General features: G+C 34.3%; 1 protein-coding gene across 1 annotated transcript; it reads left to right on the forward strand.

The window, feature by feature from the left end:
* The first annotated feature begins 13,783 nt into the window (after positions 1-13,783).
* LOC120082490 lies at positions 13,784-14,491 on the forward strand. Its single transcript, XM_039037681.1, has one exon. It carries the CDS (start codon positions 13,849-13,851, stop codon positions 14,338-14,340), a length of 492 nt encoding a protein of 163 aa, XP_038893609.1. The 5' UTR covers positions 13,784-13,848; the 3' UTR covers positions 14,341-14,491.
* The last annotated feature ends 5,627 nt before the right edge of the window (positions 14,492-20,118 follow it).

A 20,118-nucleotide genomic window follows, 5' to 3' on the forward strand; every position in this document is an offset into this window, starting at 1 on the left:
TAGCTTTTAATATAAATCTCATTTATATTAAATTTAATTCTACGAATCCAATTCATATAATTAATATTTGAATCATATTCAAATATTTATTTTGTCTCAAGTATGATTTATATTATAATGTATCAAATACATTATAGTAATTATATCATATATAATTAAAATCAAATTAATTATATCATATATAATTAATTCCCTCAATTAATTTGAACAATTCAAATTAATCCAAAAACTGATTCTCATTTATTCTCGTTGAGTTACTGAGGGGACCTCATGGACCTCTAGCTTGAAGCTCCAACGGTATGTGAATAATTAATTAAAGTCCTTTAATTAAATTATTGGACTTTAATTAATTATTCACCATCCATTAACTGTAGGCACTCAGACCAACAGTTGCACTCTTCGCATTATAGATATATTTCTATGTCCATTGGATATAACCAGTTAATAGTATGATGATCCTTCACAAATTGCTCGTAAGTACATCTGGACCAAAATTACCATTTTGCCTTTGTAGTTACATCTAACTTCTTAAGTACCACTGATCCCTCTAATGAACAATAAATCATAGTCCAACTATGATCAGTGTGGTGCCACATTGTTCAAACCCCGAAATTAGTCCTTAAGGGATGAATTTATCTATTTACCTCGATGTTGGGGAAGGAGTGAATTCCTTCTTGTGTAGTTGTGTTCCCAACTCCCTAATCAGATAAATCTCCAAAATGGTTGGTTTATTGAATCAACAATCTGGTCATTCTCACCCATATAAATCAAACGGTCGCCTTCATAGGTAGGAGTTCACAACTCATCCAAGATTTAGGTCATATTACCTATGGTCATCCTGGTGAAATGTAAGTCTCTATTATGAACGGCGTTATACAATGAGACTAAACATTTTCTGGTCCAGTATTATACAAACTTCTTTGTATAGAATATCCCCGCTCACATGTCTCTACATGAATGATCAGGATCAGATCATTTGTAGCACTTTACAATAATTGTAACATCTACAAAGCGGGCCATACTCGTAGTGTCATAAGGACAAAATATCCAGCCTTATCCATCTACTACAGATTCATAGTGTTCAAATAACCCGACAACCTGAACAACTCGGACTACCCAACCCAAAATGTAAATGTTGGGTTGGGTTGGGTTCATCTTTTTCTATTTTTGTTGGTTTGGGTTGGGTCGTAGGTTAGCCAAAAAAAGTTTGGGTTGACCCAACCCAACCCGAATTTTATATATATTAATAATATATATACATCTTTGTTTAAAGTTTGATTACTCTTTATTGATCACTTTTTTATTTTTTAATATAATTCTTTTAAAATTGTTATGATATTAGTCTTGTTTAAAGTTTGCAATAAATATCATAGATATTTGATATATAACATTTGAATTTTATGAGATTTTAATTATTAGTCATGTGTTGTATATAAATTTACATATTTTTAACTAAAAATAAAAAATAAGTCATAACCTGCCAATCCAGGTTGGGTTGGGTTGGGTTGAGACTTTATTTGGGTCATTTGGGTTGACAACCCAACCAACCTGAATTTTCATGTTGGTCCTAACAACACCTTCAACCTAACCCAACCCAACCCATGTACACCTCTACTACAAACCATTTAGGTTATCACTTAAACATGATCCACTTATATGTCTCTAGTACATGTTTAAGGTACAAGATAACCTTGGATATTAGTTTATTGGTTTGTGGTTAATGCAACTAAAAATGAAATAAAATATCATATGTTTTATTAAATAAATAAGATGTTTGTACATTAAATTACAAACTACAGGACCCTACGAGATTTAAGGCACCAACACCAATATTATGAGTTTATGTTCACGAGGGATTGTCCTTTGATTTGTATAGGTAAGAGTGGCCAGTTCACCAACTCGATATGTCCACCATTTTGGGGACAAGACCAAGTGGGGAGTTGGGAACATAATAATACAATATGAAATTTACTCCTTCCCGACTTCAAAGTAAGTAGATGAGTGTTCCCTTAAGTGGTGACTTCGGGACTTGAACAAAGGGCCATACCCTCTCATTGGCCTCAGAGGGGTTTCTATTTATTAGATGAACCATAAACAAGTTGTTCATTAGAGAAGCACTAGTACTCAAGGAGTCAGAGGTAACCCAAGGATAAAATAGTAATTTAACCCAGTTGGCGTTACAAACACTCGTGAAAGACTAACTTGTTGTTATTGGTCTATATCCATGGACACATAAATATATCTGCAGTGAGAAGAGTGCAACTGTGGGTCTTTAGTGGAGTGTACCCACAGTTAACGAATATTGATTAATTTAGTTCATGAGTTTAGCCAATTAATCTCATATCGCTTGAGCTTCTGATCTGCAGGTCCACTAGGTCCCCTTGTTAGCTCACTAAAGGATATTAAAGAGGAATAATTTGAATTGTTCAAATCAATTTGAGGAAATTGTATATTAATATGATTAATATGTAATTGATTATGGATATGATCTATAATTTAAATTAAGTTGGAATGAAACATTTGAATGAGATTCAAATAATTAATTCAAGTGAATTAGATTCACAAAGAATTAATTAATTAATAGAAAGGTGTTGAACATTAACATACGATGTTTATAGTAATTAAATAGATACGTTAAATTAGATTTAATGTATAAATGGTTATTTAATTAATGTACTAATTAATTAAATAAGTGTTATTTAATTAATTGTGCACAAGGGTAAATTAGAAAAAGACTTGCAAGATTTTTTTTTTCCTTTTTTGCAATTTTTACCCTAGCCACCAAAGAAATCCTCTCTATTCTCACAAGATTTCTCTCATCTTCAACCCTTTTCAATATTTGGATACCACCTATCCTTCTATTGGAATCCTAGAGAATAACAAGGTTATTCTCGTGGTCGTGTTTAATATTGTTCGAGGAGATGTTCATGTTTGAGATCGTGTTCATTGGAAAAGCGAGAGGATTATTTAGAAGCTCGGGAATCTTAAAAAATAAGAATGGTTCTTTCTTCTTATTTTCCTTCTTCTCAAGCATGCTTTTAACATGTTTATTTTTCTATACTCTGTTTAGAACACAGTTTTTTGTTTCTTTAAAAATGAAATTTCAAGATGTAAGACGTTCACATGCTTTTGCTCGAGATTTGATCCCAACACCCCCTCGACGCCAATGTTAAACTTCACCAACTCCTTGAAATCTAGTCTCCAATTCTCCTTAGGGAGACACAATTTGTCCCAATAAGCCCAATATTTTTTTTGCTTATTAGGATAAGTGCCCCACCAAAATCTAGAAAATTGACCCATCACCTCTTTACAGAAACCCACAGGAATCCTGAAGCACCCTAGCAGAAGTGGGGATCACTTGACCCACACATTTTATGTTATACAGAAAGGTGAAAATAACTTCAATCAGTTACAAATCTATTACATTCAAGCTACCTTTAAATACATTGTGTAACTAATTGTAAAGAGAGGGAGTGAATATTGTAATTGAGTGATCAAAACTTATCATGTAGCAATCTTGAATAAAGACTCCCATTAGTTTCTCCGTGGACGTAAGCTTCCCTTGGCTGAACCACGTAAAATCATCGTGTTCATCTTCTTCCTGATCATCTTCCTCTGTCGTGTACCTTTGATCCACCGATCGTGTAGCTTTTAGCAGATGATCGTCTAGCTTTTAGACAACGATCGTTTACTTTTGCAAACCCCATCGTGTAGACGACTATCGTTTAGTCCCCATCGTCTAAACGATCTTCAATAAAGCCTTCATCGTCTAGACGACCTCCAGCTTTACTTCCCTTCGCCTAGACGACCGAAGACTCATCGCCCTCTACGATTTTCGGCAGCCTTCCACTGATCCTCTCTTTTCTTTTCTCTCGTTCTTTCTCTGCAAAAAGAAAAGAAAAGATAGTCATTCGAAGTGTACATTCAGCAGAAGTGTGAAGCTTTTAATCTCAGCCATCAAAGTGTAAGGTCGAGATCTTTCATCACACGGATTGTGCTTTCAACACATTGTTTTGTGTTTGTGTGAAGAAAGAAGGTGGTTTTCGGTATTCGTTTAAGGGCCTGTGTATTGTCAAAGCCCAAAGATCAAGTAAGTATGTGCATTTCCAGCACATTATTCTCATTTCAAGCCCAACAAGTGGTATCAGAGCCTGCAAGAAAGCTTCAAGATTAGTCAAGATTCAAAAGAAGCAAAATCTTGAAGATTTTCAGTTGAAATTTGAAACAGATATGGCAGTAGCAAGGTATGACATTGAGAAATTTGATGGGAAAAGCGATTTTGGTTTGTGGAAAGCCAAAATTAAGGCTATCTTAGGACAACAAAGGGCACATAAAACCCTAAAAGATCCAGCCAAGCTATCAGGCACAGAAACAGAAGAAGAAAAAGAAAACATGGAGCTAATTGCTCATGGAACATTGGTTCTAAACTTGTCTGATAATGTCCTAAGGCAAGTGATTGATCAAGAGACAACTTTTAAGATGTGAAGCAAATTGAATGAGCTATACGAGACCAAAAATCTGCCCAACAAAATTTTCCTAAGGGAAAGGTTCTTTACTTTCAAGATGAGTGCTTCTAAGTCTTTAACAGAGAATCTAGATGATTTCAAGAGAATAACCACTGAATTCAAGACTCATGGAGAAGAGATTGGGGCAGATAATGAAGCATTTGTGCTTCTTAACTCATTGGCTGATTCCTATAGAGAAGTAAAGACTACCTAAAATATGGGAGAGATTCCCTAACTACTGACATCATAATTTATGCTCTAAAAATCATAGAAATGGAACTGATTACAAGCAAAGAAGATAAGCCTAGTGTAGAGGACTTGTTTATAAAGGGTAAGTCAAAACAGAACAATAAGGAAAAAGGAAAATAGAGCTCAAATGAAGAAGGGAAAGAGAAGTCCAAGTTCAGATGCAAATATTGTAAAAAAAACTTAGACATTTAATCAAAGATTGTAGAACATTGAAGTGGAAAAATGAGCAGAAAAATAAGCAATCACAACCATAACCCAAAGTCCAACCTAATCAGTTAGGTGAAGCTTCAGTTTGTGAGGATTCTTACTTTTATTCTAATGCGTTGGCTACCTCTAATTGTAGGGTAGAAGAAGAAGCTAATAAGAACCTAGATTGGGTTCTAGAATCAGGGTGTTCTTTCCACATGACACCACATAAAAGCTGGTTTAGTACCTACAGAGAGTTGGATGGAGGATCTGTTTACATGGGAAATAATAACTCATGTCCAGTGGTTGGGATTGGCTCAGTCTCACTAAAACTAGAAGATGGAACAGTCAAGCTCTTAAGAAATATCAGACATGTGCCTAAGCTGAAGAGAAATCTAATTTCACTAGGCCTGCTTGATTCTATTAACTGTGAATACAGAGGGAAGGAAGGTTACTGTGAAGTTTTGAAGAACAGTAAGCCTATCCTTAAAGGGGTGAAGATTAATGGAGTGTATATAGTTTAAGGAGTTCATAAAGTTCACTCAGCTTTGATTGTACTCAAAATCAGCTGTGAAGTTTTGAAGAACAGTAAGCCTATCCTTAAAGGGGTGAAGATTAATGGAGTGTATATAGTTCAAGGAGTTCATAAAGTTCACTCAGCTTTGATTGTACTCAAAATCAGCCTACTGAAGGAGATCAATAGCACAAAAGACTCTAACACATTAGTGCCAAAGGTCTATAAGCTCTTGCCAACCAAGGTATTCTACCTGGAGTTCATCAGAGCCTATCCTTTTGTGAACATTGTGTAATAGGGAAGGCTACTAGGCAGAGTTTTGTGAAGGCTTAGTACACAACCAAGGCCATCCTTGACTATGTGTATTCAGACCTATGGGGTCCTTCACCTTTTCAATCATTAAGTGGAGCCAGGTATTTCTTAACCTTTGTTGATGACTACTCAAGAAAAAGTTGGATCTATTTCCTTAAATCTAAGGATTTAATCTTTGAAAAATTTAAAGAATGGAAGATCATGGTTGAAAATTTGTCTAACTGTCAAATTAAATGTCTAAGAACTGATAATGGGCTTGAGTACTGTGCAGAGGAGTTTAATGTTTTTTGCAAACAGTATGGTATAACTAGACACAAGACAGTTAGGTATACACCTCAGCAAAATGGGGTGGCAGAGACGTTGAACAGAACAATAATGGAGAAAGTAAGAAACCTATTGTCTGATGCTATACTTCCTGAGAAATTTTGGGTAGAGGTAGCCTTATATACTATCTATACACTGAATAGATGCCCCCATGCATCTCTTAACCTTCTACCCCTGAAGAAAGGTGGACGAAACAACCTCCTAACCTGAATAACCTAAGGGTGTTTGGTTGTATTGGTTTTGTTCATCAGAGTAAAGGGAAATTAGCTACCAGAGCTGTGAAGTGTATGTTTTTGGGCTTCACAGAAGGTGTTAAGGGATTTAGAATGTGGCACCCTACTGAAAAAAGATGCATAACCAGTAGAGATGTTGTTTTCAGGAAAGATGAAATGTATATGCAGAGATCTAATCCTAATGTTTCAGTACCTCAAGAGAAAAATGATAAAATTGAGGTGGAGCAAGTTTTAATTCCTACTTCTGATCCTTCAAGCTCTAAATCATTTTTTGATCAACTACCTCATCTAGAAGAAGAAGTAGAAGATGCTACTATTGATCCCGAGCAAGAAGAACTAGAATTGAGAAGTTACAGTTCAGCTAAAGATAGGCAGAGAAGAAACATTGTGCCACCTTCAAGGTATGAAGACTACTTAGCTTTGAATGCTTCTGATTTAACTAATGATTCAGAACCCTCAACCTTTGAGGAAACAGTGAGTTTTTCTAAAGCTAAGATGTGGATAGAAGTTATGAATGAAGAGATTGATTCACTAGTGAGAAACAACACGTGGGAGTTGACACTTTTGCCAAAAAGATGCAAGCCAATTGCATCCAAATGGGTGTACAAGTTGAAGGAAGGTTTCCCTAATGATCAAGGGCCTCGATTTAAAGCTAGGTTGGTTGTTAAGGGTTTTACACAGAGGCCAGGTGTTGATTTTAATAAGATTTTTTCTCCAGTGGTAAAACAGACTTCTATCAGATTGTTGTTGTCTATTGTGGCTCAAAATAATCTAAAGCTGAAGCAACTAGATGATAAAACAACTTTTCTACATGGCTTCCAAGAATAAGTTATCTATATGAGCCAACCAAAGGGGTATGAGGTCATGGGGAAGGAAGACTATGTGTGCCTACTTAAAAGATCTATCTATGGCCTCAAACAGTCCCCTAGATGCTGGAACAGAAGGTTTAGTGATTTTGTTCAGAAGAATGGTTTTCATAAAAGCTCCTATGACAGTTGTGTTTACATAAATACAAAATCCTATACTCACCCTATCTACCTGTTACTATATGTGGATGACATGCTTCTATCAGGAGAAACTATGAAAGAGTTGAATAAAGTAAAAGATCTACTTAAGTCAGAGTTCGAAATGAAAGACATGGGAAATGCAACAAGAATACTAGGCATTGACATTATTAGAAACAGAAAAACTAGTATTCTAAGCATTGATCAGTCACAATATTGCAGTAAAATATTAAAGAAGTACCAAATGACAGAGGCTAAAGCAGTAACTACTCCTATTGCTAACTATTTCAAACTCTCAGCAGAAAATTCACCCAAAGAATCAGATATTGAACAACAGCAAATAATGTCAACAGTCTCCTATTCCCAAGTTGTGGGAAGTTTGATGTATCTGATAGTGTCTACAAGACCTGACATTGCCTATGCTACTAGCCTAGTGAGTAGATACATGGCTAATCCGGGTAAGAGGCACTGGAAGGCTACAAAGTGGATTATGAGGTATCTTAAAGGTACTTCTAATGCTAAACTAATGTACCAACAGCTACCAGACAGTGAACCAGAGTTGTTTAGTTATGTTGACTCAGATTATGTCAAAGATCTAGACAAGAGAAGGTCATTATCAGGGTATATCTTCCTATTTGGAAGGTGTGTCCTACTCCTTTCTTAATACATGCTAACCTGTATGGATAAACATAACCTTCATGTATCTTTGGGAAAAGGATTGATGTTGAGCGTTGGATGAGGGAGGAAGACACGTGGGGGATGGCGAGCATAGGGGTGATGCATGTCGTGCACAAATGCTAGTGTAAGGGTGGGTGGGTGGTCATCGGTGGGCATGGCGTGCAGGGTCTCCTAGAAGGCTACTTTACAATCAGTAGTAGCCCTTTCTACTACTGAAGCAGAGTTCATTACACTTTCAGAGGCTGTGAAGGAGGGCCTATGGCTAAAGGGTCTCCTATGTGACTTCGGAATTAAACAGAATGCAGTGAAGATATTTTGTGATAGTACAATTCATTTATCTAAGCATCCTCAATACCATAACAGAACTAAACATATAGATGTTAAATATCATTTCATTCGACAGCAAATAGAAGCTAAACAGATTGAAGTTCTGAAAGTTCATAACTCAGAGAATGCCTCCGAAATGTTGACAAAGACAGTCACTCAGCTCAAACTCCAGAAGTGCCTTGATATAATAGGGTTTGTGCTGAGGGATAAAGGTTAAAGAAGAAGACAGTCAGATCAGAGAAGCTGAAGTAAACTTGAAGTTCATTTCAAGGTGGAGATTGTTATACAGAAAGGTGAAAATAACTTTAATCAGTTACAAATCTGTTATATTCAAGCTACCTTTAAATACATTGTGTGAATATTGTAATTAAGTGATCAAAACTTATCTTGTAGTAATCTTGAATAAAGACTCCCGTCAGCTTCTCCGTGGACGTAGGCCTCCCTTGGCCAAACCACGTAAAACCATCGTGTTCATCTTCTTCCTGATCGTCTTCCTCTATCGTGTACCTTTGATCCATCGATCGTGTAGCTTTTAGCAAACCATCGTCTAGCTTTTAGCCAATGATCATTTACTTCTGCAAACCCTATCGTGTAGACGACCATCGTTTAGGCCCCATCGTCTAGACGATCTTCAGTAAAGCCTTCATCGTCTAGACGACTTCCAACTTTACATCCCATCGCCCAAACGACTGAAGCCTTATTACCCCTATGACTGTCTCTTATACACATCTAGATGTGTATAAGAGACAGCCTTTCCGGTTCTCTCTTTTCTTTTCTCATTCTTTCTCTGCAAAAAGAAAAGAAAAGATAGTCATTCGAAGTGTACATTTAGCAGAAGTGTGAAGCTCTAATCTCAGCCATCAAAGTGTAAGGTCAAGATCCTTCATCACACAAATTGTGTTTTCAGCACATTGTTTTGTGTTTGTGTGAAGAAATAAGGTGGTTTCCAGTATTCGTTTAAGGGCCTGTGTATTGTCAAAGCCCAAAGATCAAGTAAGTCTGTGCATTTCTAGCCCATTATTCTCATTTCAAGCCCAACATTTTATATGGACCTCCTTATCTCTACAAGAGAACAAACGACCTTTCCAGTCCTGAAGAGTTTTCCACACCCTTTCCTTCAAGTACCGAAGATCCCTCCCTTTACTTCTTGAAAAGGCTAACAATATACCCATGTATAAGCTAAAGGAATCCACCAAATTAATCTTTAGGACTCTTTGTAAGAAAAGATTATTCTCATGGCCAATATTTGGTGAAAAAAGCATACAAGATTTTCAGAAATTTATGCTTTGGCTCGATGATAAACCCCAAGGATCTTTTTTGAAACCTAAAATTCCTCCATTGATGCTTTAAGAAAAATCAAATTGTCATTGACAAAAAACAAATGAGAAACGTGAGGAAAATTTCTAGCAAGATAAAAATCCGAAAAATCTCTCCTAGCCAGAATCAAAGAAATCAATGTCGATAACCCCTTCATAACGAATAGGAACAAATATGGAGATGGAGGATCCCTTTGTCTAAGACCGCAAGATGGAGTGAACAAACTTGTGAGCCTACCAATTGAACAATATGGGAAATGAGGGAACCGAATAACATTCCATAACCAAATCCACGCATTTAATAAATTTTAAATAATGATTTGGACATAAAATTTATGGGTTTAGGAGGCTTATGTTTATTGAAATCAGTATGTTAAGAGATTTATTCATTGGTCCTACATTGATTTGTTAGGACTTGATCATCTTGGTTGATATTAATATTGTGTTAGCATAATGTATATTAGCCATATTTCATAATTATTTGGACCTCATTTGGTATCCATTTTGTTTTATGTTTTGGTTTTTTAAAATTAAACTTAAACCAAAAATCAAATAGTTATCAAACGGAGCTTTGGTTTTTTGTTTTTAGTTTTTGAAAATTAAGCCTATAAACTATTAGATTATTTAATATTAAATTTACTTTCATCTATCAACTTAAGCTTTTGAGTCAACAAATGATTTCTCATGATATCAAAGTAGATAGTCTAAGGAATCATATGTTTAAACCCTTACAATGTTTATTTTCTTATCAATTGAGAATGGTTTCTACTTATTTCTATCTCAGATAGCTTTTAGTAGAGATTAATAGGTACTTGTAGAGAAGCCTAACAAAATGGTACTCGTCATAATAATAATTAAGAAAAATGTCATTTAAGTCTAAGGGAGTGTTTGATAACCCAAGGAGAATTGGGTTAAGTTGGTATTTTTTATCAACTCAATGTTTGATAACCAACTTTAAATGTTGGTGGGATTGAGTTGGTTATTTTACCAACTCACCCCAACTCATCCTAACTCTCCCCAATTCTCTCTCCCTCTAATGTTTTGAATGGTTCCACCCACCGGTCTCCGTTATTGATTACCGTTACCACACTCTAGTGACATATCTGATGACCACCTTCGGATGGCCAACTCCAATGACCAATTCCAAGCTCTGACAACCATTTCCGACGACACTCTGGCAACCAATTCTGACAACCACCTTGGTACAAAACAACTCAAACTTCCACATTCGTATGATCAACTTCGACAAAGAACTCTGGGCTCCACCAACCACCTCTGATGACAACTCTAGCGACTAACTCCAACGACTACCTCCGCACAAGCAACTTCGGGACATGGTTCAACTACCATCTTCGTGTGCCTAACTTCGACGACCACTGATAAAAATAAAACAGTGGATTTAATTATCCATCATTTTATCATTCTCACTCTCACCCATTTTCCCACGCATTTTCATTACTCTCCCAACTCTCTCAATTACTTTGTCATTTCTCTTTCTCTCATGCATCTCTTCACGTTTACTCCCCTTCTTCCATCTTCTCTCTTCTTTTGCCTTCTGGTTTGTCTTTCTCATTTTTTCTCTTCTTTCTCTGTCTAGCTCATATGGGTTTTATTTTCTCATCTCTTTCTCAACTCCTCCTTTCTCTTTTTTTATTTTTTTCTATGGTTGTTCTTTCAAATTTAATTATTCTTCTTCTATTTCATTTTTTTCTTAGATCTAAAAAATATTACATATGATGACCTATTATTATTTCACTAAACAAAAGTTCAACGATATATTTTAAACAACCTATCTCTTGATGTTTTCATATATTACATAATTTTAATGAAATAGTGGAATTTAAAATTATGGCTCAAGCTTTTTTTAAAAAAAAAAAAATAGTTTGCAACTGATGCAACATAATAGTAGAAAAAATAGACATTAATATTTCTAAAATCATTTCGTTGGTTTTAGAAAAAGGTAAATTCATATTTCACAAATTTGTCAAAAAAAACAAAAAAAAAAGACTATCTAATAGTTGGTTTTGTGATTTAAATTGTAAGATTTTGGTTCTTTTAAGATTAAGATTTAAGTGTCACCCCTTCTATCTAAAACAATGCTAATAATTAATGATTAAGTTAGGTTTTTGAATGGAATAATTACCTTTATTTGAGTGTTTAAAAAATTGAATTCAAAATTTTGTGTTCTGTATATAAATATTTTGTAGAGAATTTGTTATGTTTTGATAACAGAAAAGAATTCAAAGGTTTTTTTTTATCTTAAAAAAGTTAGGAAAATATGTGTATAGTTGAAAATTAAAATCAACAATAGTAAAAAAGGAAAAAAAAAAAAAAGACAAAATCAATTTCATTTGCAAAAATATCACCAGATACTCCAACTCAACTCTACCTCAAACACAGACAATAATTACCAACTCAACTCAACTCAACTCAACTCAACTCTGCACACCAAACACAGATAATGTAACTCTCCAAATAATAATTACCAACTCAACTCTCTGTTTTTAACGCGCATCAAATGCCCCTAAAGATTAATATTGATGAAACTTAAACTTTCGAGGAAAAAATTACAAATTTAGTTTAATATTTTTTTTACTTAAGAAACGTCTAAAAAAATTCCTGAATAAATTTTGTATCTAATAAGTAATTAAACTTTAACAACTAAATAAATCTAAAGCTTTTAATTATATGTCTATGAATTTTTAATTTTATATCTAATTAATTATTGACGCATTGGACAATTTTTAAACTTCAAATATATATTATATACTATAAAATTCTTAAACACGTGTAAAAGTATAATAGCTAATAATAAATATGTATAAAAATAGTTGGGTAGGTAGTTTGCAGGTTGGGGGCTTCAGCTATTTACAGTGTCGCATTAATAAAAATAAATATATTATNTATTATAAATTTTTTTTTTTTAAAAAAAAACCCCTCATCAACACAAAATGTGCACCGACTTTGTTTCTTCATTGTCCTAATAAATACCTCAGCCTTCCTACCTATATTTGACGTGTCACAATCCCATTGGCTATCATCCTCCAACCTCTTTTAATCTTTGCAATAAATCCTCTCAACTACTTTAAATGGCATACATCTTCCTCCAATCCTTTTTTTCCTACTAAATTACTATTTTATCCTTCTCCTACATCACGCCAAATTACAATTTTAATCCCTACGGTTTGGGGTTGCTTTTAGTGTCAACAAAGATAGCTCAGCTAGCCTATAATATATATTAACGACTAATAGGTATCTGGTTTCAACTTCCCTCATCTCCATTGTACTAAATAAAAAGGTTTTGAATTTATTGCCTTGGTTTGGTTCAGTTGGAAAAATTTGCAGTAATACATAATTGTTTTATTCAACATTTGACACGTCATTAGATGATATATTATTTTATTTTCTAATCCCTACTTTATTCGTAAATATTTTTTATGGCGAACAATAAACGGAAGTAACTAAAGTATTACTTAAAAAAAATTCCAAACTTTTAGACCATGGCTAGATATGGATTGTTTACCTAAGAATTTTTCTTTTGGCAAAGAGTAATGATGAGTTAGTACTTATTATTAGGTGTGTGAAAACTAAATTAGTTGATCATATGGGGATGAATGCATTAAAAGTTTCGACTCATCAAATTTTAATATAATCAAGCTAAATAACTCACACATTCATCTCTCTTTTTAATTAAAAATCTAAAAATTTCAATTATAGTATAGTCAAATTAATTTACCTTTTGTATATATGAAGAAAATATGTTCCACAAAAAAATGTTAATATTTTGTAAAAAGGGACATTTTGGGAGATTTGATAAACTATATTGACCAAATTAAGAATTTTAAAACCAAATAGATTCAACTTCTAATTCAACTCCTAGAATAATTCTTATTTTAAAAGGAAAAAAGAATTTATTATTATTATTTTTTTATTTGAATTTCCATGGAGAGGTGTAAAAGGTGCTTTGCCAGACCAACTAATTGTGCCTGCATGTGGGCCCATACCATACATAGCTTGTGAAGTCTCTGTCCTTTGTTGGTTCATGTATTTCACTTTATGAATGTCATTTTGGTAATTTTAATGACAATAAAGGGCAAATTAGAAAGCAAAGGGCTATATGAATCCCACTTCATCATCCATTTCCTTGGCTATACCATACTTTCATATCAAAGAAACAACAATCAGAACCAAAAGAGAGAGATGTCTGCTGTGGCAGAGGAAATCAAAGGCAAAGCAGATGAAGTATACCATGGAGATGAGATATGCCAAGAGAAATCAAAAGAATTACTCAAAGAAATAGGGCTTCCAAATGGTCTTTTGCCATTGAAAGACATAGAAGAATGTGGGATTGTAAGAGAAACAGGGTTTGTTTGGTTGAAGCAGAAAAAAAGCACAACCCACAAGTTTGAGAAGATTGGGAAGCTTGTTTCTTATGCCACTGAAGTCACAGCCATTGTAGAGAAAAACAAAATCAAGAAACTCACTGGGGTTAAGACAAAAGAGCTTCTGCTTTGGGTTTCACTCAGTGATATCTATGTTGATGATCCACCCACTGGAAAAATCACCTTTCAAACACCAGCAGGCTTATTTAGGACTTTCCCAGTCTCGGCTTTTCAAGTTGAAGAACCAGTAAAGGCAGTGACTGAGAAGAAGGAACAAGGGGTGGGAACTGTTGAAGTCAAGGAGGTCTAGAAGTAAATCTATTCTCTAGCTATGTATTTTTTCTGATTTTAAGTTTTAAAACCTTTGTTTTCTGCTTTCTGTTGTCTTTTACTTCTTACATAGTCATAGTGGTACCAAGATGAGATGATAAATTTTAATTGTTCTCTTTTTCTTTTTTATTTGACTACTAAACCTAAACTCAAAGCTTATGCATCATATTGAATAGCCTCATTCATTTAGAAGTAGAGAGAATAATCAATGATATGATCAAACATAAACATTATTATCAAAGGAATTAACCACAACCTCAGATAATAATTAAATATAGTGGACTTTTCTTTGCTTCCCACTTCTGTTGACTGGATGAGGAGGACTCTACTCAAAAAATTAGTGGGATGCTTTTTTTTGGGTCTCTGAATTTGGGATCATCCCATCCATGTTTTCTATTGAGCCTTGGCAGGGCTTGGCCGGACCTTTCAGCTTCAACCCTGTTGATGAGGCTGACATTTACATTTCTGCACTTTGCATCCATGTTGATAAGTGTCTTGATCAATCCTACACTTTTGTCTAACAATTCTATTGGAAATGGGATCAAAGTCTCGCATCGGTTAAATAAGGAGATGATCATGGGTTAATAAGGGAGGACAACTATCTCCAATGATATGAAGCCTTGTGAATATAAAGCAATTCGGTTCATAGCCTATTAGGAAAAATAAACTTAGAGACTCACTGGAATCTGACCTTTTATATCCCGGTATCATGGTGTTCCATGTAATTAACTTCTTTTAGGTCATTTCACCACAGCATCATTTTTCTTACATAAATAGTTACACCTGCAATACATGTCAAGTATTGAATTCATTGGTGGAACATCAGAAAGGAAAAGCTAGATGAGTTTGGTTCAACATCTTCCTGTTGGCCAAAGCATTCATTATTACATAAAAATAAACAAATTATGATAATATTAAGGTTAAACTAGAATTTTGGTCCTCAACCCTTTGGGTCTTCTATTTACTTCCTATAGTTGGTAGTTTCTGAAAAGTTTTCTAAGCTACTAGTTTTGTGTTTGATAAGTTTATATCACTAAATTAGTCTAACGCTTCTGTGGTGCGGTGACTATATTATTTCAGGGATTATGTTTAAACTTAGCCCACCTATGATCCTTTAACTAACACTTAGTTAGTGTGTCATAAATGCTAAAAATACTATTAAAAAAAATTTGGAGTGCAAGGATTAAATAGATACAATCATGAAAGATTAAAAGTTCATTAGAAAGTTTTAGAAGTATATGGACGAAATTAACACAAGTATAAAAGTTTATGACTCAAAAAAGAAAATTATAAGAGTTTACAGACCTATTGACCTAACATTTTAAAATTCAATGACTAAATAGACACATCTTAAAAGGTTAGGGACCATGCAACTTCTAAATCAACCCAACTTAAAAGCTCAAAATTCAAACTTGTAATATAATCTAATAATATTAACAACTCAAGTAACCTTTGTATGGTGTGCCGGAGAAATCGACTCTGGTACTTCCTATAACTATAAAATGGCTATACCAGTGTCATTTGCCTGAAAGCTTGAAGTCAGTTGTAGCCATCTCCTCTGTGAGTCAACCCTGGAATTAAAGTAGTCCATGACACAACAGTCTTCAGAGGTGTATCATTAAACACAGTCAATGCATCATCCATAGTAGCACAGCAAGTGCAATACAGGTCCAAGTGTGCATTCTGGACGTACATCGACCCGTCAATACCGTGCTTTGTGGCCAGACTATGAGCCAAAGCTCCACATGAAAGAGCTTTCATGCCTTTGCAAGCCTTGAGAACACTAGACATAGTGAAGGCATATGGGTCAATTTGACAACTCAAAATCTAACAGAACACAAACCACGCTTGAGGGTAGTGATTGCAAAAAGTAAAGCCAACAACCATGGCAGTCCAGGCGACCGCATCCTTTTCAGGCATTTCATCGAACAAGTTATGAGCTTCTTTGGTTAGGCCTTTGTTGAAGTATGGTTTGATGGGATTTGTGGCCCAAATGGATGGTCCTTTTAGCCTGAAAGATGGGTTTGATTATAATGAGAAGTTGCTTTTTAAGTGAAGAGAGTTTCTGTTGGATGTATACAATGAAAGAAAGTGAGTTTGTTGAAGATTCGAAACATAAAACGAATTTAATTGTGTAGAATGTTTAGAAACTTTCAAATTGAATTGAAACTTCAAATTAAAATGATGTTTCATGTACAATTTTAATATGTATGAAAGTTAAATTTATAGTTTTTTCAATTTGAATGAGTTATATTTGATTTTTGTCAAGTAACAACTCAATTGAGTTAAATTCGACAATTGTTTCAATTTTTTGTATTTATTTTATTTTATTTTGTAATTTAGAGAGTTATCAAGTTGCTAGCCTATATATAGCAATTTGGTTCTTCATTTATAGCGTCCCATTCCAAATTAAAGAGTTTTCTCCTTTCTTTCTTTCTTTTGTTCTTGAGTTGTATTGAGAGCAAGTATTCAAGAGTTCTGCCAAATCCGAGTAGTTCGAGGTTATAGTTCTACCAGAGTTAGTCATTGTATCCTGCTGAGACGATCAGTAGTCTGCTTGCAGCCGTGTAGAGCGAATAATTGTCTTTAGGATCTCGCTTATCAGAGGTATGCCTCGACTATGTTTTAAGTCTCCAAAGTTTACTAGTCTATTCAGTTCTATATATACCATTTTCCCTCAACAATTTAAAGACAATTAGTATATGTGAACTGATGACTGCAAACTCCTCCATCAATGTCGCTAATTCTATCATCATTTGATCGCCCATTGTCAAACCTCATGTTGAAAAACCAGAAAAATCCAAGGGAGACAATTTCAAAAGATGGCAACAGAAGATGATCTTCTATCTCACCACACTAAATCTTGCTCATATTTTGAAAGAAAATTGCCCAATTACCCCGTTGGAAGCTGTAACTCCTGAAATAGAAGCTGCAAAGCAAGCATGGATGCATTCGGACTTCTTGTACCGTAATTATATACTTAATGGTCTTGAGGACACTTCATATAATGTCTATTGCAATGTCTATAATATATCAAAACCATTGTGGGAGACATTAAACAAGAAGTACAAGCTAGAAGATGTTGGTACTAAGAAATTCCTTGTGGAAAAATTCTTCGATTATAAGATGATCGATACTAAGTTGGTAGTCAATCAAATGGAAGAATTGCAAATTATCCTCAGTGATTTGTAAAATGAAGATTGGACATCAGTGAGCCATTCCAAGTTGCTACTGTGATTGAGAAGTTGCCTCTTTCTTAGGACTTCAAATTCTATCTCAAACACAAGCGAAAGGAGTTATCCATAGAGAACCTCGCGGTAAAACTCCGTATAGAAGAGGATAACAAAAAAGAAGATAAAATTTCACTAGAAATTGAAGCCAAGGCTCACATTGCTGAAGCTTCAAAACATAAACCTAAGAAGTAGAATTTCAAAAAGAAAAATGTGTATCATGTGTCAAGAAATGATGCTAGCAAGCGCATTCAAGGCAATTGTTGTGTTTGTGGTAAGAATGGACATTCTGCTGCAATGTGCAAGCACAAGAAAGGACAAAGTTCCAACAATCAAGCCAATATCGTGAAAAATGACGATTTGGTTGATGCCATTTCTAAGGTAAATATGACTTCAGACATCAAAGGTTGGCGGATTGATACTGGTGCTATTAGACACTTGTAAGGATAAGTCATTGTTCATTACATATGAGAAGCTAGATGGCAGCAATAAGTTGTACATGCTTCAACTGAGTCAGTGGAAGTCAAGGTAAAGGTCTTGTTGAAATGGACTTCTGGAAAGATACTTATCCTTAATGGCGTATGGCATGTGCCAGAGATAGAAAGAATCTATTGTCAGAAACCATACTTAACAAAAATGGGTTTAAGCTTATATTTGAGTTAGATAAATTTATTATGACAAAAGGAGGTATGTATGTGAGAAAAGGCTAGTGATGGCATGTTCCAACTAAATATATTGGCACAAATGCCAAAGAATAATAATATATCAACTCTTATGCATATATTGTTAAGTTATGTGATGTATTGTGGCGTGTCAATTATCGTTCTTTAAATAGAATGGTAAGTTTAGGACTATTGCCAAATTTTAACATTGATAATAGACACAAATGTGAAATTTTTGTTGAATCGAAGTCTACTAGAAAATCATTTTCATCTGTGGAAATAAGTAATGGGTTACTTGATTTAATCCACAATGATGTATGTGACATGAAAAGTACTCTCAGGCGAGGTGGTAAGAGATACTTTGTCACATTCCTTGATAATTATAGTAAATATTGCTATGTATATTTATTACATAGTAAAGATGAAACTTTTAATGTTTTTAAAACATATAAGGCAGAAGTTGTAAATCAACTTGAGAAGAAAGTAAAGGTGCTCAGATCAGATAGAGGTAGTGAATATGAATCATCATCACTTTATGAATTATGTAAAGTTAATGGTATAATCCATCAAACTACAGCACCTTATACACCACAACAAAATGGTGTAGGTGAAAGAAAGAACTAGACTTTAAAGGACGTGATTAATTGCATGATAAATAGTTCAGGTTTACCTCACAAATTGTGGAGGGAAGCTTTGCTGACAGCAAGTTTTATACTAAATAGAATTCCACATAAGAAGATTAAGAAGTCGCCTTATGAAGTGTGGAATGGAAAGTTACCCTCATATAAAATGCTGAAAGTGTGAAGGTGTTTGGTAAAGGTACAAGTTCCTTTACCAAAACGGATCAAACTTAGGCCTAAAACAATTGATTGTGTCTTTATAGGCTATGCAATGCTTATTGCTGCTTATAGATTCATGGTGATTAAATAAAAAATATCTGATATCAATACTAATACCATAACGAAATCTATTGAAGCTGAATTCTTTGAGGATATTTTTCCTTTAAAGGAGGAAGGACATAAAATTATTGGTACCAAAAGAAATAATGAGGCTAGCTCTTTGAAAGGTCAAGACAATCAGAATAATGAGTCTATACCTAGAAGAAGCAAAAGAGCTAACAAAGCTACTTCTTTTAGACCTAATTTCATAGCTTATATGATAGAACGTGAGCCTCAGACTTTTCAAGAAGCTGTATCATCTCCTGATGCACCTTATTGGAAGGAAGCTATCAATAGTGAGCTAAAATCTATTTTACAGAACAATACATGGGTATAGGTAGATTTACCTCCCGAAAGTAAACCATTGGGAGTAAATGGACTTTAAGAGAAAGCTAAAGGCTGACGACACTATTGATAAAAACAAAGCCCGGTTGGTAGCTAAAGGCTTTCGCTAGAAAGAAGGGCTGGATTTCTTCGATACCTATTCTTCAGTGACGAGGATTACATCTATAAGGATGCTAATCGCAATAGCAGCTTCATAAAATTTGAAAATACACCAAATGGATATAAAAACTACATTTTTAAATGAAAATTTAGATGAAGAAATTTATATGGAACAACCTGAAGGGTTTGTTGTTAAAGGACTTGAAGACAAAGTTCTTAAACTTATTAAGTTTCTTTATGGGTTGAAACAAGCACCTAAACAATGGCATGAAAAGTTTTTTCACACTATGTTATCAAATGGACTTAAGATAAATGAGTGTGATAAGTGTGTGTCTATATTAAAAACATATATCAAGAGTATGTCATTGTTTGCTTGTATGTGGATGATATTAATAATGGGTATAAATAGAAATGTTATTGATTTCACTAAAAGGATGTTGAAATCAAACTTTGATATGAAAGACCTTGGTCTTGCTGATGTTAT

The sequence above is a fragment of the Benincasa hispida genome, chromosome 8 (assembly GCF_009727055.1).
Source record: "Benincasa hispida cultivar B227 chromosome 8, ASM972705v1, whole genome shotgun sequence".
Taxonomy (NCBI): Eukaryota; Viridiplantae; Streptophyta; class Magnoliopsida; order Cucurbitales; family Cucurbitaceae; genus Benincasa; species Benincasa hispida.